This window comes from Populus trichocarpa, chromosome 14, assembly GCF_000002775.5.
Source record: "Populus trichocarpa isolate Nisqually-1 chromosome 14, P.trichocarpa_v4.1, whole genome shotgun sequence".
In the NCBI taxonomy this organism is placed as follows: Eukaryota; Viridiplantae; Streptophyta; class Magnoliopsida; order Malpighiales; family Salicaceae; genus Populus; species Populus trichocarpa.
The window spans coordinates 3,267,286-3,283,884 of NC_037298.2; the positions used below are offsets into that span (position 1 = coordinate 3,267,286).

At 32.5% G+C, this 16,599-nt stretch overlaps 2 protein-coding genes across 2 annotated transcripts; one reads left to right on the forward strand and one right to left on the reverse strand.

Annotated features, from left to right (window-relative positions):
- Positions 1-237: 237 nt before the first annotated feature.
- On the forward strand, positions 238-1,878 carry LOC18105085 (cyclin-U4-1). Its single transcript, XM_006375109.3, has 2 exons — positions 238-707; positions 1,323-1,878. Exons 1-2 carry the CDS (start codon positions 373-375, stop codon positions 1,594-1,596), a joined length of 609 nt encoding a protein of 202 aa, XP_006375171.3. The 5' UTR covers positions 238-372; the 3' UTR covers positions 1,597-1,878.
- Positions 1,879-13,716: 11,838 nt separating this feature from the next.
- LOC18105090 (uncharacterized) lies at positions 13,717-14,568 on the reverse strand. Its single transcript, XM_024584343.2, has one exon. It carries the CDS (start codon positions 14,543-14,545, stop codon positions 13,943-13,945), a length of 603 nt encoding a protein of 200 aa, XP_024440111.1. The 5' UTR covers positions 14,546-14,568; the 3' UTR covers positions 13,717-13,942.
- Positions 14,569-16,599: the final 2,031 nt, after the last annotated feature.

Here is a 16,599-nt window from a genome sequence, read left to right on the forward strand (position 1 = left end):
ATAATTCAAAATATCTATATGTATCATATAATTTGTTAAATATTTATAAATGAAAAATGAAAAAGAAAAAAATAATCCAATATCTAACACCTTCAGCTTGTTCCCTCTCTATCAAATTAAGTTTGAAATTAAAATAACCATCATTAACCCAACTCAAATCCAAGAACTTTAAAAAGGATACAAAAGGCCAAAGTCCACTAATGAATAAGGACATACAAGTCATAGTTTAAAAAACATAAGGGTGTTTTCTTCCAAACCCATTAACCACCACGTTTGGTTTTATTATATGAAGACGCATAGTATTTAGTGAAACCCGAAACAAGCAAGCTGCGAAAAAAATTCCAAGCATTTAGCACCAAAATTTGCCTATCAATGGCAGAGCTAGAGAGTACAAAGATGATGCCAAAATCAATCACATTTCTCTCTTCTTTGCTTCAAAGGGTTGCTGATTCTAATGATCTTAACCGCGAGTTTCAGCCACAGAAAATCTCGGTCTTCCATGGACTAACTAGGCCAACTATCTCTATTCAAAGTTACTTGGAGAGAATTTTCAAGTACGCAAATTGTAGCCCTTCTTGCTTTGTTGTTGCGTATGTGTATCTTGATAGGTTTGCTCAAAGACAACCTTCTTTGCCTATCAATTCTCTCAATGTTCATCGGTTGCTTATAACAAGTGTCTTGGTTTCTGCTAAGTTCATGGATGACATGTAAGTTCTTGATTCTTCTTTAGTGATGGAAATTTGAATTTCTTGGATTTGGTTTCTGGGAATTTGTTGGTTCTTGCTCTGGTTTTAAACAAAGTTAGAATCTTGAAATTCTGGAACTCGACACACACACACCCCTTGGATTCGCAATTCTCTAGTGCTCAAGGAAAATTGAAGTTCTTTGATTTAATTGTCGAGGATTTATTTTCTTTAAATTGCTTCTCTTGATTTGAATTTTCTCAATTATCTGCAACTTCATGGTCATTTAATTTCTCTGTCTTATGATCCTATGATCTGAGTTTGGAACTCAATAAACCCAGATAGGAGAAGTTTGGTTCTTTGAAGTTTTTTTGATTTAGGAAGTTCTTGGTTTATTTCTGTAAAGTAGCACTTGTTTTTTTTTTCCAGCCATGTGCTCCCTATTCTGAACTTTCAGCTAGCCCAGCTAGCCACTTTAAAGTTTAAATGCATGTGATGTTGATGTATCACAAGTTCATCCAAGTGGTAATTTAAGACCTGTATCTGTGAAAAATGCCTCTCAAGGTTTCCTGTTATGGCAATTACCTTCAAATAGTAAAACTCATCTTTGATTCCTGATTCCTGTCTTGTGATTTTCAGGTATTACAACAATGCTTACTATGCAAGAGTTGGAGGGATAAGCACGATTGAGATGAACTATCTAGAAGTGGATTTTCTATTTGGATTAGGCTTCAATTTAAATGTGACTCCAAACACCTTCCACACTTATTGCTCCTACCTTCAGAGAGAGATGATGCAACAACCTTCTCTGAATTTAGCTGAATCTTCATTGAACTTGGGGAGATCACTAAAAGTCCACTTGTGCTTCAATGAAGATGAGACATCCCATCAACAACAGCAACTTGCTGTTTAAGCTATAGCTATAGCTATAGCTTGTTTAATTATAATCCCTGGAAAATGTAGTTAGTTATAGAGATAGTGACTATCCTCCAGTCTCCTTTCTCGTATATTGGATTGTACTAAACCAACTTGGTTTTTTGATTTTGTTTTATTTCATGGGTTTGAATTTCAGTGTATTCTGTATGTACAGATGGGACTATCTTCTTTACAGTCTGGCTATCAAATTCTATCTCTCTATTGTACCATTAACCTACAAAATGTAATGGGTTGACTCGGTTCTCTGTTTCTCTTTTCATCATGGATGTTTGGGTTGATACTTCTTGTTTCTGTCCATGTTAGGATTCTCTGAACTTTTGGGATGGGCACTAAAAAGCACAGGATGTGGCAATGAGTTGTTTGAGTGGACAAAACTCAAGAAAAAAACACTAGTGGGCAGTGTAAAGCTGGCTGTAATGGTTACTACCATGGGTAGTTGACAAAAGAGTACTGTTTTGTTGTGGTTCATTTTGGGAAGTGATGACAGATTCTTCTATTTGACAGTTGTACTGATTCTTGTAAGGGGACAGACAACATGTGCAATCATGGACACCTACTCTCTCCCCTCTCTGTTAAGATAGAGAGAGGGAGGAGGAAGATCACTTCCATTTTCATTCCACGTTCATCTTTCTTATCTTATCATTTAACTTCTTGTCCATACATTTTTATTCACCAAGGTTTTCTTTAGAGATTTTGCACGGGTTAAATTTAGTGTATATTTGTTTGGAAGATGCATGATTTTTTGTCCAAATTAAATTTTTTATTTACAGGGTTTTCTTTGAGATATTATAATCAAGGTACAGTGTATTTTTGTTTATAAGGTGTTATATATGTAAAAAAAATCATCTCGATCTAAAATTTTAAACAATACTTCAAAATATAATTTATATTATTTTTTAATAATTATTTTCAAAAAATAATTTTAAATAATTTCCGATCAAATTCTAAATAAGTCATGCAAGTCATAATTGATATGCATAGATGCAATTCAAGATTGATTTTATGATCTGAAATTGATTGGCATCTAGATGTACTATCTTTGAAATGCTGCAAGATCATATATATTTCAAGAACATAAAGCGGCTTAAACTAGAAAATGGAAACTGTTCTTTCTGCTGGCTGATGATTGTGAAAGCGATGCAGCATTTCAAGCATCTTCTCTTGATTTTGTGGGCTGATTCCAATTTTATGTTTGACCCATAAAGGAGGCTCTGGGCTCCTTAATGGACTAGAGAGCGACCACTCTAAAACAAAGCCCAAAGCGTACAACCAACTAATTTAGTTCAAGCGTATAATGATGGGCTGCATTTCAAGCTGTAATGAAGTACGTAGAGATGGTTTAACTCGTTTTGGAAACTCAAGATCTTTTAAGCCTCCTCAATCTCTCTATTTTGAAAAAAAAATGGTTTCTTGTCAAACCAGTTTCCTTCGTTTTTTTTTTTTTTGACTTTTTCATAATTTTGAACAAAATTATGAAAAGATCCTGTTTCTTTCCAGACGACTTTATATATATATATATATGATATATTTTTTTTTAATAAGAACATCTATAAAATTATACCACTAAATCTTCATTCAAAAATCGTAATTAATTATAAAATTAACTATTAAAATAATACCACAAAAATTGTGCTATATTTTATTTTAGCTTAAATTCATGTTATGAAAAAGAAGCACCGACATTGTCTAGAATGTGTTTATGATTGTTTTTTAAAGTATTTTTCACTTGAAAATACATTAAAATAATTTTTTTATTTTTTTTAAATTATTTTTAATATCAGTACATCAAAATGATTTGAAAACACCAAAAAATATTAATTTAAAGCAAATAAAAAATTAAAAAATTTTAAATTTTAAAAATTTTTAAAAATATTTTTAAAACATAAAAACAAACAGAAATAACCAGAAAAATCAGGAATTAGAAACTTAAAAAGCCCACATTAGTGTGGGATTAAACTACAAAAATATAAAAACTCTACACTTGTTGACCTGCTTGCCCATCCTTTTGACCCCTTTTGTCTCCTTCCTCACTTCCAATTGGACTCTCATTCTCACTTACACAGTACTTCTTCAAGAAATAACCCAAACACCTCATCACAAAAGGCACTGAAAGCTGCAACCAAAAGACAGCGAAAATGCACAGATTCATGAGGAATAGCAGCAAAAACCGCAGATGCATAGGCTATCATCATTGAGGCTGTAGCAACCCATATTTCAAGATGGAAAGGGAACCAGCTGTAAGTGAGAGACGTAACGACAAGAATACAAGTGGAGAGAGCCAAAGTGTTTGATACCAAGAAAACATAGGAAGCACGCTTTTGAGATGCATAATTAATTGCTCTTCCTCCATGATGTCTTTCTTGCCAGGCCCCTCCAGGAGAGTCCACCCCAGCTTGGAATGTCAGTACTGCTGCAATCAAGGCCACAACAACTCTGGCATCCCTTGGTGAGTCTCTCACTTCATCATACTGAAATCTCTTGAACCAGCTAGCACTTCTTTTTTTATTATTATTATTAATTAAAATATATATTGGGGTTAGTTTAATTATACATTCACTAATTTTATAAGTTCTGAAATTAACGATGATGTAAATCTTCAATAATCATCATATTAGTAACTATATAGCTCGAATCTGAGACCACATGGAGAGTAAATCCTTTAATCTCAAGCTTTTATCACTAAACCATTTATTAAATGGTTTAAAAAACTTCTATTTAAAAAAATATATTAAAAAAATTATATTTTAGAATCTTATTTAATAAAACCTGACAAAATTCAACTAGTGTTGCCGTAAACAACTCTCATTCACATTGCATATATAATAATAAAAAAAAAAAAACCACGGCAAAAGTTCGAATAGTCCCTAGAAAATGGCAAAAGCCCTGATTGGCTTCGAGCAAGGAACACATGCCCACAGTCTTGAAGTACTAAAGTTGGTTTAATGATTTGGTTTAATAATAATAATAATAAAATATGGTTTGATTGCCTATCTTAATCTGTATGAAATCGGGGGAATTGTGATTAGTCTTGCATTGACCTCCAAGCTTTTTTCATAAAAGGATATTTACTTGATATAAATTAAGATTATTCTTGTGCAGATTGCCTTTCTTACTTCAAATTTTGTTATAAAGTTCCAACTAAATCAATCAGTAACTACAATTAATTAACTTGCCCCTTAATTCATTTTGAGTTTCAACCGACAGTTCCTCAATCACTTTTACTAATTTTTCATTTAGAAATCTTAATTATAACTATCAAAATAATACCACAAAAAATTGCTATTTTTTAAAAAAAATTAGCTTAAATTGTGTTAACAAAACAAAACCCTAACAACAAAGAGAAATCATAATTAAATATCAGGAGAGGCCCTTTAACTATAATAAAGATTATGTGCTCAGTAATTTACTAAATTAAAGTGAGTGATTCAAAAATTACTGATCGCTACTGATAATTAAAATATATATAAAAAAAACGGAAAAATCTTTATTTAATCACAGCAACACGGGATAATACCTGGCTAGTTATCACACTTAATAAAAGACTACAAGAGCTGACAATAAGAGCAAGGCTGCTACAACTGGAGGACTTACAACGGAATTAGAAATAAAAATTAAGTCCACATTAGCATGGGCTTAATCTACAAAAACATAGAAAATCTACGCTTGTTGACCTGCTTGCCCATCCCTTTTGTCTCCTTCTTCCTGACTTCCTATTTGATTCTCATTCTCACTCATACGGTACTTCTTGAAGAAATAACCAAAACACCTCAACACAAAAGGCACTGAAGCTGCAATCAAAGGATAGCGAAAACGCACAGATTCATGAGGAGTAACAGCAAAAACCGCAGATGCATAGGTTATCATCATTGAAGCTGTAGCAACCCATATTTCAAGTTGGAAAGGGCACCTGTAAGTGAGAGATGTAATGACAAGTATACAAGTGGAGAGAGCCAAAGTGTTTGATACCAAGAAAACATAGTAAGCACCCGTTTGAGATGCATAAATTGCTGTTCCTGCATGATCTCCTTCTTGCCAGACCCCTCCAGGAGGGTTCACCCCAGCCTGGAAAGTCACTGCTGCAATCAAGGCCACAACTACTAGCAGAACATTTCTAGCATCGCTTGGTGAGTCTGTTTTTGGATCATACTGAAATTTCTTGAACCAGCTATGACTTCTTTTAGTAGTGCGTTTTTCAGGCTGAGACATTTTTACTTGGGCAAAGATATGTGGGAGATACCAGCACTCTGGCTCTCAAGAAGTTACTTATAAAGAGCCTCCGTTCTAGAGGATGGGGCCTGCCCTGATTATCACATGTTTCTCGTATTTGATATCTGTACACCTAATTAATCAAGGATACTTATAAAAGATTTTCTATAGTTAATTTTATCTTAATTTGTTTTTCATATTTTTATAGATTATACTTTATATTCTATAACAAACAAAATACATTATTGAAGATATAAAATGTTATTGAACAAATAAACTATATAATGAAAAATGTAATTTATAAAAATATGGGGAATTAAAAAGTGAAATTCATATAAAATTACAGAAAAATTTATATAATTATCCCAATAAATAATAGCTTATGGATTCATTAAATAAAATCTGAATCTTAATACACACACACACATACCGATCCATGTAAGAATTTCCAAACTAATTTAATGATCAATGTTTACCCGAGTCAATGCAAGTCAATGAATTTAAAATTATATAAATCTTGTGTGAATAGTGATGATCAATGTCGAATATCTGGGTATCCAAATAGCCCCCACCAGGAGAAGAACGGTGGAAATTTGGAGAAAAGTTAAGCTGAATTGCTTTGTTGTTTTGCAGATGGACCCGGGGAATCAAGACTCCTTTTCAAGTCTTGAAGTTATTTTTTACAATTATTGGCACCGCATGGAAAAAAAAAAAAGGGGGAAAGGAACGTGAAATAAAATAGAAAAAGAAAAGCTGTGTGCGTGAGAAAAGAAACCATCTTTGTTTTCGTGGAAAATTATACACATTTCGCTTTTCTTCCTTGGGATGGTTTCTGCAGCTCGATTTTTTTCTTTAATGTTAAAAAAGTATAGGCATTAATAATATTTTTATATTTTCAAGTCAAATTTTAATAATTAATTTCAAAATCTAGTCAAGTGACCCTTATTTAACCATGGGTTGGATCAAAAGAATTTCCTAAGTGTTTTTGACTTCAAGAAATTTTTTGCAAATCAAATTTTTTTAATATATTTAATTAAATAAATTAAGAATGGAGAATAAATATAAGAAAAAATTGTTAACTCTAATTAAAAACTAAATAAGAAAGTTAAGAGATAGATACATATTAAGTTATTTGATCTCGAAACATGATTTATAAACACAATTAAATTTAATAACTTTGTTTTTTAAAATTAATCTTTATGTAATTAAACAATATTAAAAATAAACACGCTCAAAGAAGTTATTGAATAGAATCAAAGAAAAAATATTACACAAAGTTGCACAAAACATCTACTAATATTAAAAAAAAAAAGTTATAATCTTAAAAAAACCAAGTAAAAATTAAATATTAATCTATTAAAAAAATATCATAATTCTTTTAATTAAGTTATTTTAAGTGATTTTAATTAAAATTGAATACTTTCTTGGTCAAACAACTCACATTTTTATTTAATTAATCTATTTTAACTAATCTTAAATTAAATTTAAAAAAAATTTCAAAAGGGGCTAGATGTTTGGGCAAATAAAAAAAACCCCACATGCGAAGGACTGCAAGGCCAACCTCGTGTACTTCAGCGTTCCTCTTTTTTTTTTTTCTTTTTTTTTCTTTTTCCTCTCCACCAAAGGTGCATATGCATATGACATGTTATTCGATCGCCTCTATTTTCTTGAAAACAATTAAGATAGACGGCATGTTTGATCACTATAATGATTGTTGAAAGAAGGGGGTGTTTGACCTAAAAATTATTTTTTAATCTATTTTCACATAAAACACACCTATTACACACACTTAGAACATTAAAAAACCAATTTATCAATTCAAAAAACTTTGAGGATCCTTTTATTGGTTTACATTTTGGTCATTTTTTTGTTAAATTATTTCTTTTCCTGACAAGCTTTAATTAATTGGCATTAATGTGGGCGTAGAAAGACGTTGCAATTGAAACATAAAATTTGAGGATCAAAACTGAAAAAATAAATTGCAGTGATTTAGTATATGTTGTAATATATTGAGGGGTCTAAGTTTTAAAGAAACCTAATTTAGTCCCTAATATATGTACTCAATTTTAATTGGATCCCAAGCCTATCAATTTTATCTTAAATGTTCTAAACAATATTTCTCGCTCAGGGTCTTATGTTGACGTTAATTATTTTTTTAATAAATCTTTTTTTAAAAAACATCATTTTATTACATAAAATATTCCTATTCCAAGGGAAATATTAACAAGAAAATGATGGAAGAAGGACTCTATTGAGAAATGTGTGATTAATTGAGAAGTATGAAGAAGCTATTGGGTTGAGATAATTCTTTCACACCTACTAATAATTAAAATATTGAAAAAACAATTAATAAAAGATTACAACAAGGCTGCTTCTAATGGAGGATTTACAATGAAAATAGAAATAAAAAGCCCACATTAGTGTGGGTTTAATGCGTCTTTAATTAGTATTATGCTGCAATATATGTTTCAAAAATATTTTTTATTTAAAATATATTAAAATAATTTTTTTTTATTTTTAACATCAACGTATTAAAATTATTAAAAAAATATTAAAACAATATCAATTTTATATATACTTACAAATTCTAATAAGCTAATACTTCAATTTTTATCCAAATCAAGAAACTAACTAATCAACTAATTATTTTTTAACCATGCTAAAACTCTCTTAATAGAGAATGACTTGAATATTATAGAGTTTTAATAATATTATAATTAAATATTAGCATTTCTAGATGTTCATGAGTGGAGTTCTTTTTAAAAAAGCTTACATCCTATGACTACTCAGTGATCGATGTAATCCCTACATTAATTATATATATATCTATATAATTAATTTAACAATAATAAATATTAAGCGTTCAGTAGTAATTTACTAATTTAAAATAAGTCATTTAAAAATTACTCCTGCTGATAATTAAAATATTAAAAAAACAATTAATAAAAGATTAAAGCTGCTACTAATGGAGGATTTACAATTAAAATAGAAATAAAAAGCCCCCATTAGTGTGGGTTTAATGCGTCTTTAATTAGTATTATGGTGCAATGTATATTTTAAAAATATTTTTTTATTTAAAAATATATCAAAATAAATTTTTTATTATTTTTAACATTAACGTATCTTTATATATCCTTACAAATTCTACTAAGCTAATACTTTAATTTTTATCCAATCAAGAAGAGAACTAATCGACTAATTATTTTCTAACTATGCTAAAACTCTCTTAATAGAGATTGGCTTGAATATTATAGAGTTCTAATAACATTATAATTTTTATAAATCCCATGAACCACAAACTTTTAATTTATGTTAAATTCTAATTATTCAGCCATTTTTTATTAGCATTTCTAGAAGTTCATGAGTGGAGTTCTTTTTTAAAAAAACTTACGTCCTATCACTAATCAGTCAGACAATTTTAATTAATATATATATATATATATATATATAAAACCAATTCATGTAATAATCTTCCTTTATCCGAGTCAATTCATGTGTGAAGTTGTGATTACCAGTGTCGGGTATCTGGGTATCCAAATAGCCCCACCAGAAGAAGAAAGGTGCAAATTTGGACTAAAGTTAGACTGAATTCCAAGTATCTGTGATCCAGCTTTAAAACGTTACGTTTTGAGGAAAACCTAATTTATTCTCTAATTTATATATTCAATCTTAACTGGATCTCAATCAGACCTATAAATTTTATCAATCTGATGTCAAATATTCTGAACAATTCTTAATCAGGTTCTTATGTTAATATTAGTTAGTTTTTTAATTTTTTTTTCAAAATAACATCATTTTATTACATAAAATATATCTATTCGATAAAAAATATTAACAAAAATTCGATGGAAGAAGGACTCTATTGAGAAATGTGGGAAAAAGATTGATAAATTACTTGAACAAAAAGCTTAAATTAACCCATTGGAGTTCTTGTTATGCTGATTAATTATTCTTAATAAAAATTGAGATATTTATTACTGATACTGTGAGCTTCACTGTGCTGGCAGCATGCAACATACAGTAATTAATTAATTGCTTCCTAAAGCTAACAATAAAAGAACCAAGAAGAAAATTTAAGTTATAGTTATTAGAAAAGACATAAAGATATATATAGGGAGGTTACAGGGTTGAACTTTATTTTTTTACGCTGTTATAATCAACGCTTACAGCAATATGAGAACATTTCTGCTCTCAGCAAAAAAATAAAAATAAAAATAAAAATGAAGAAAGAATCAAACATAAAATTCTGCATGATGAACGCGGATCTTAAAATTGAACCAGCTCCCAATACTGCGCAGGAGCAGTATTTTGAACCATTACTTTGATATTGGTAATTGTCTTAGATGGCGAACTGCGGAGGCTACCACCCATATGACAAACCGTATTACAATAGGCGCAGGAGCAGCGACGAAGATGAGGCGAAAGGACACTGATTCGTAAGGTGTAATACAATATATCCCAGAACTGTAAGTGCCCATCATAGAAATTGTAGCAATCAAGACTTCCAAGAAATATGGGTAACCGAAGGTTAGACATAATAAGAGAAAAATGGAGGACGTTAGTGCAATGGTGTTGCATATCAGGAAGATTTGGAAAGGAACTTTCTGATCAGAATAAACAGCATGTCCAGCTCTATGTCCCTGATTATCATCGCTTTGCCAAACTCCACCAGGTGGGGTGATTCCAGCTTGGAAGGTCACCGTCGCGATCAGCGCAGCCCCGACTAGCATAACATTTCGGATGTCACCATTTGTCTCTGTTTTCCATGGCGGTCTTGTTGGCAATATAATATCTTGTAAGGGCTTGATTTTGGTTTTGTTACTTGTACTTTCCATATTTCACTAGGAATTGTAAGAGTAGTGATTTTTTCGTCCCGTCTTTCACTCAAACTCAGCGGGGCAAAACAAGGCTCGAATAAATTAATAACAAGAACGGGAACGGTGCATTTGATTTTCATTGAAGTAAAGAAAGGTTCTCTTCCATGCATGAAATTCACCTGGGAATACTTTTTGGTGGAGTGTTGAAGTCATTTAAGAAAGGTATAAGATGCTGAAACAGCTAGCCAAACGGGAAGTGCTATTTTTTTTTTTTTAATTTCCTTTTCCTTCTGGTGTTCAATAATTTAGAATTCAGAGGGACCGAAACTGCCCGGTAATTAATACATTTAAAATAAAACTCGAGTTATATAGTACATGATTAAAAAAAAGAAGATTTTCAAATTTAAATATAACAATTTCTATACGAAGAAGATTTGGCTCAGAGTAAAACGGGTAGAAATACGTTAGGTGTTTTTTATTTGGCTCAGAGTAAAACGGGTAGAAATACGTTAGGTGTTTTTTACTTTTAAATTTGTAATTTTTATTAGATTAGAAGAATGATGGAAGAATTCGAGGGAATAAGTTAAATTGCTTGCTTTATTTCCAAAGCTCTGATATTGCGCGCGAGTGTGATTATTTTATTCAAGAAGCGTCATGCATGATTTCATCATTTCCATTGCCATGATGTAGCACACCGTAAGTTCTGTGACATCAGCTTTGAGAATGTTAAGAATACCCCGCATTAGAGGCAAAATGGCAAATTACAATTACACAACCATTTGTTTTGTTTTTTTTTTTTGCAAAAAAAATAAAAAAATCATCAATAATAGGGGATGAATTCCGTTCTTATCCAGAATAGCAACTCCAACTCACCCTATTAAATAAGTGTTTTTTATAGTTATTTAATCTAATGAATAATAGATATGATACATATATTAAAAAACTCAATTTAGAACACAACTCAAACTTAACTTGGTGGGTAGTTTTTAATGATTTGGTTAATATAGCTGGTTCAACTTTTAGGATTTTTTTTAATAAAAATTTATAATTAACTGTTCTTCATAATTTCACCGAATCAATATTCAAGAATTACAAATGACTTGTACTTGTCCCTTGCTGGATGCGCTTACAATTTTATCTGCTAATCAATCTACGGATAGAAAGAGTGATTGGCAATAAATTTGTTCAATTTTTGCATAAAATTAAAAACTGTCAACCGAATTTTTTTTCGAAATTATTAATTCAAAAGGAAAAAAATCTGGCTAATATTATCATAGCCAACAATATTTTTAAACGAAATTACATTCTGCCGACTGGAAAGAAGAAGAAAGGAGAAGCAAACATTCAGCATACACAAGCACCTCATCTTACTGATATGGGTTCTTTCCTTCCACATCCGATCTTTTTTAACCATTCATTGGGCACTTGTAGTAAAATACAGCGGAAAACACCCAAATAAGAACCCTTATTACCATAGGTACAGGAGCGGCGAGGAAGATGAGACGAAACGACACTGATTCGTAAGGTGTAACACAATATATCGCAGAACCATAAGTGCCCATCATAGAAATTGTAGCGATGAAAACTTCCAAGAAATAAGGGTACCTAAAGGTTAGACATAATAGTAGAAAACTGGAGGATGTCAGTGCAATAGTGTTACATAGCAGGAAAATTTGGAAAGGTATTCTCTGATCAGAATAAATAGCACGTCCGGCTTTATGTCCCAGCTTATCATCACTTTGCCAAACTCCACCGGGTGGACTAATTCCAGCTTGGAAGGTCACGGTGGCGATCAGCGCAGCCCCGGCCAACAAAACATTTCGGATATCATGAGTTTCTTGCTTTAGATCTCCTTCCAATGGTGGCCTTGTTGGTTCTGCGATAAATTTGAAGCAGACCTTGATTTTGCTTTTGATTCTAGTACTAGTAGTATTTTTAGGGTGATTTTCCATATCTCTCAGCTGAAAGTTATGGTTCCTTTTTTCTGTTAACATTGAAACTCAAAGGGCCAAGAGGTTTAAATATTTTTCTTAAAGAGAAGGGGAATAGCGCACTTGATTTTCATTCAAGTAAGAAAGATTCAGTCCCCTGCCAGTCTCTGGCACCATTAAATCTGGATAGGAGTACTTTTGGTAGAGTACTGAATTCATTTAAGAAAGGTATAAGATCCTGAAACAGCCAAGCAGGCAGTACTGTTATGCCTTCTCTCTTTTTTTTGTTCCCCTTTTTGTGGTATTCAGTAATTTGAAATGAAAATGTGAAAGTGATATTACCAAGATCTGAACCATAAAGGGAGAAAACCTGATTAGGAGTATATAAATTTGGTGTCTTCCCAATTTTCCATTAAATCACTCGACGGAAAGATTTTGTAAAAGAAGGGAAGGGGGATTTTTCGAATACTTGGGAACAGGGAGCAGAAGGCATGACTGTAAAATGGTATTTATGGATAACAAAAGCTACGAGAAGCCTTAGGATTGCATGCACATTGTTTAACACTTCTTTTTAGGCTAGACATTTGATAGGAGAAATCAAAGGAAAAGGTTAAATTGATGCTTTTATTCCCATATTTTGCACATTAAGCATGATTATTTTATTCAAGAAGTATGATGGGGCTTCATTTTGATTGCATCGATGTATCCAATCCAACAATTAATGTCTTAGGATGAATTATGTCATCAGCTTTTGCTTTGTAACTTCAATCATGCTATAGTCCTTTTGTTGCAGAAGGATGGATATTAGGGCATCATGATCATCCATACTCTCTCAACCTAAATGTAGATGCTAGATGGTGAGTGACTTGTCAACTGTTCTTATACAACATGAAGTGCTATTAATAATTGCAACTAGAAAGGCATAGAGAAATTGACGAACTGAATTGATTAACCTGCAAGAAGCTAGAGGACACGGATGTAGGAGAGGTGAAGAGTCCTACTAATCTGCATGCAATCGGGGGGGATCATAATTTGCCTTGCATTTGACCTTAATGCTTTTTTCAGAAAGAGATGTATACTTGATATAAAGATTATTTTTGTGCAGATTGCCTTAATATAAGCTAGTGCAGTGGTACACAAATATTGAATCTCCAATCATAAGAAGCCCGTACCAGTTTTTTCTTTCAATTTTGTAAACCAGGATGCAAATTTATTAAGGGAAAAAAAACACATTAGAAGATAGAGGGTACAGAGAATACAACCCAGGGAAACAAGAGATACAAGAATGAGAAAAAGAAAAAAACCATCCTGGCCAAGGACAAATTAGAAATGAACCAGCTTATGTCGGCCTTGCCCACAGCTCTTACATCTACACACTTTGGCCTGTTTCCCCACCTATTTCTTCATCTTTCTGAGATTTTTTACTGCTTTTCTTAAGCTTCTGGATCAAAAACCTTGTGATAAAAGGCACTGCAGCTGTAATCAAGAGATAGCGAAAATGCACAGATTCACGAGGGGTAACAGCAAAAATTGCAGAAGCATAAGTTACCATCATTGAAGCTGTGGCAACCCAAATCTCAAAGTGGAAAGGGAACTTGTAAGTGAGAGATGGGATAACAAGTAATGATGCGGAGAATGCCAAAGTGTTTGACATCAAGAAAACATAGTAAGGATGTTTTTGAGACGCATAAATTGCTCTGCCAGCGGCATGATGTTCTTCAAACTTGTATTCCTGCCGTTCTCCTCCAGGACTAGGAGGATTCGCCCCAGCGGCAGGTTTGATACCATTATCATCCTGCCAGACTCCACCAGGAGGATTCACCCCAGCTTGGAAGGTCACTGCAGCAATCAGTGTGGCAATTACCAGCAAAACATTTCGCACATCATTTGGTGAGTCCCTTTCTTTATCATATTGAAATCTCTTTAACCAGTTAATTCTTCTCTCGGTATTTTGAGGGTGTACTTGAGCCATTTTTGTCCAAGCAGCAACTTATGATTCCAAACACTGTAATGAGTACCTTTAAATAAGCTAGATGCATACAAGGAGTCAAAGGCATTACCTTAATTTCTTATTAAAAAATCCAAACCATTAATTTGCAAAAAATAATACCTAGAATGATTGAAGCACAGATATAAAGTTAGTATGGTCTGATAACTTGTTAAGCTAGAGCCTTATCTTTGAACTTATCCGGATATGAATCTTATCAAACTCGATTGATTTGGTTAAACTCAGACGAGACTTGATCAGTTTAATTTTAAAATTTTTTGTTATTGTTTTATCTAAATAATGTATCATTAATTTTTTTCAAAAGAATTATCCAAAACTGAATTTGTTTTAAGGTTGACCCAACAAATTAATTCACAATTCCAATTATTGATAAAGTCTAATGAGTATGGATTGAAATAGAAAAGGAATTGGGGTAACTCTGTATCAACTGGTTTAATATTTAATTGTGTATATATCATAGAAATACAGAGACCAACAACCACCAAGCCAGGGTTCCAACCTCGTGACAAATTGATCTCCTTTCTATAATCCCGAATCACAGCTTTCAACCTTGACATTGATATTAATGCATGTTTTCACTTGCAAGTTGCAACTCCCCGAAGATGCGAGATTCCTAACTCTTCTCCTCATCTTTCCAACAAAGTGAAAAATAAGACCCGCATTGAGCGGTTGCATTAGGGATGGTCTTTGTATTCTTTGAACACTACATATCTCCTCCTTGCATGTCACCTCACATCATTTAGGAATCTTCCTTTATATTCACTTCAAAATTTCAAGCACTTACATGCAGCTCATCCACGTTGAAACCAGCAGCTACAGCAATGGATGTCCAGGCAGAAGAAAGATCATCAGCAGCTATCTCCAGCTTTAACCATAAACACATACATCAAACTTGCAATCTTTAGTTGACGTCTTCAGCACGCAACTATGCAGCAGTTAGAGTTTGTTAAAGTAGTTAGAGTTAGTTAATGTTGTTAGAAGAATTAGTTAGTTGTTAATACTAATCAGTTACTTTGTTAATTATTATTTGCTTATTCACATTTACAGGAATGAGCCTATATAAATAATGTAATAGTGGATTGAAAAATATATAGTACTGAATATCATTCAGTTCATCATTTTTCCTTCTCTTTGCTATTTCAATAGTAGGGTTCCCCTCCCCTCGCGAGAGATATATATCGCGCCTCTCCCTTGTAATAATAATACATGAAAACTTCAAAATTTCAATGCTAGATATATGCACGGAGAATATTAACTTCAGAAACATGTTAACAGTCGCGGATCACCTTCCCTGTGATTTGGATAATTTTCTTTACAGTAATTAATAATCACTTCATCAATAACTAGGTGTTCGTAAATATTAATGCAGCGACACAAACATCTCTTTCGACAGATCGATTATTGAAATGCCGGCTTGCTGGTTTGGTTAATGGACCTTAATTAAGAAAAGAGACTTGTACAGGTCTTGAAAGCGTACACGAGGAAGAAAGCTTCATTGGTTTTGTGCATCCTCCCTTACTGTGTGAACTGAACATTTTTTTTCCCATTTTTTTTTTTTAACTAACTACACATTTCATGGAAGGTACAAAACCAAATGTCAAAAACAGGCTGTATGGCTAAATATAATATATGTTGGAGTTTTGTCCACTTTAGCTAACCTAACACCCCCCACCAAACATGACAAAATTACCTCTTCGGTAATAAAAGGTATGTGCATGTGCCGAAGTTTACTGTCCTGACTCAATAAAATAAAAGATTACTCAGTCAACATTATAGAAACCCATGCATGCAGATGCAATTGCAAGCCTTTTCTCATTCCCAGGGAGACTTTACTTCTTTTTTTTGTTTGTTAATTATGTGGTCTGCACATAAGATGCAGCAGGCCAGCATCTAGTAGCTGCTTGGTATGTGAAATCTGTCTCATCCCATATCTATTTTTGGGCTGGGCTTGGCTGGGCTAAGCAATAAACCAATGAGTGTAGGCTGTGTAGTTTTTGCTGGCTCCAATGGTTTAGATG

Bases quoted from the DNA above. Each gene is read 5' to 3' on its own strand.
- LOC18105085 (XM_006375109.3), top strand. From the start codon at position 373: ATGGCAGAGCTAGAGAGTACAAAGATGATGCCAAAATCAATCACATTT. The intron at 708-1,322 runs GTAAGTTCTTGA...TGTGATTTTCAG, and splicing joins GCTAAGTTCATGGATGACAT to GTATTACAACAATGCTTACT.
- LOC18105090 (XM_024584343.2), bottom strand. From the start codon at position 14,545: ATGGCTCAAGTACACCCTCAAAATACCGAGAGAAGAATTAACTGGTTA.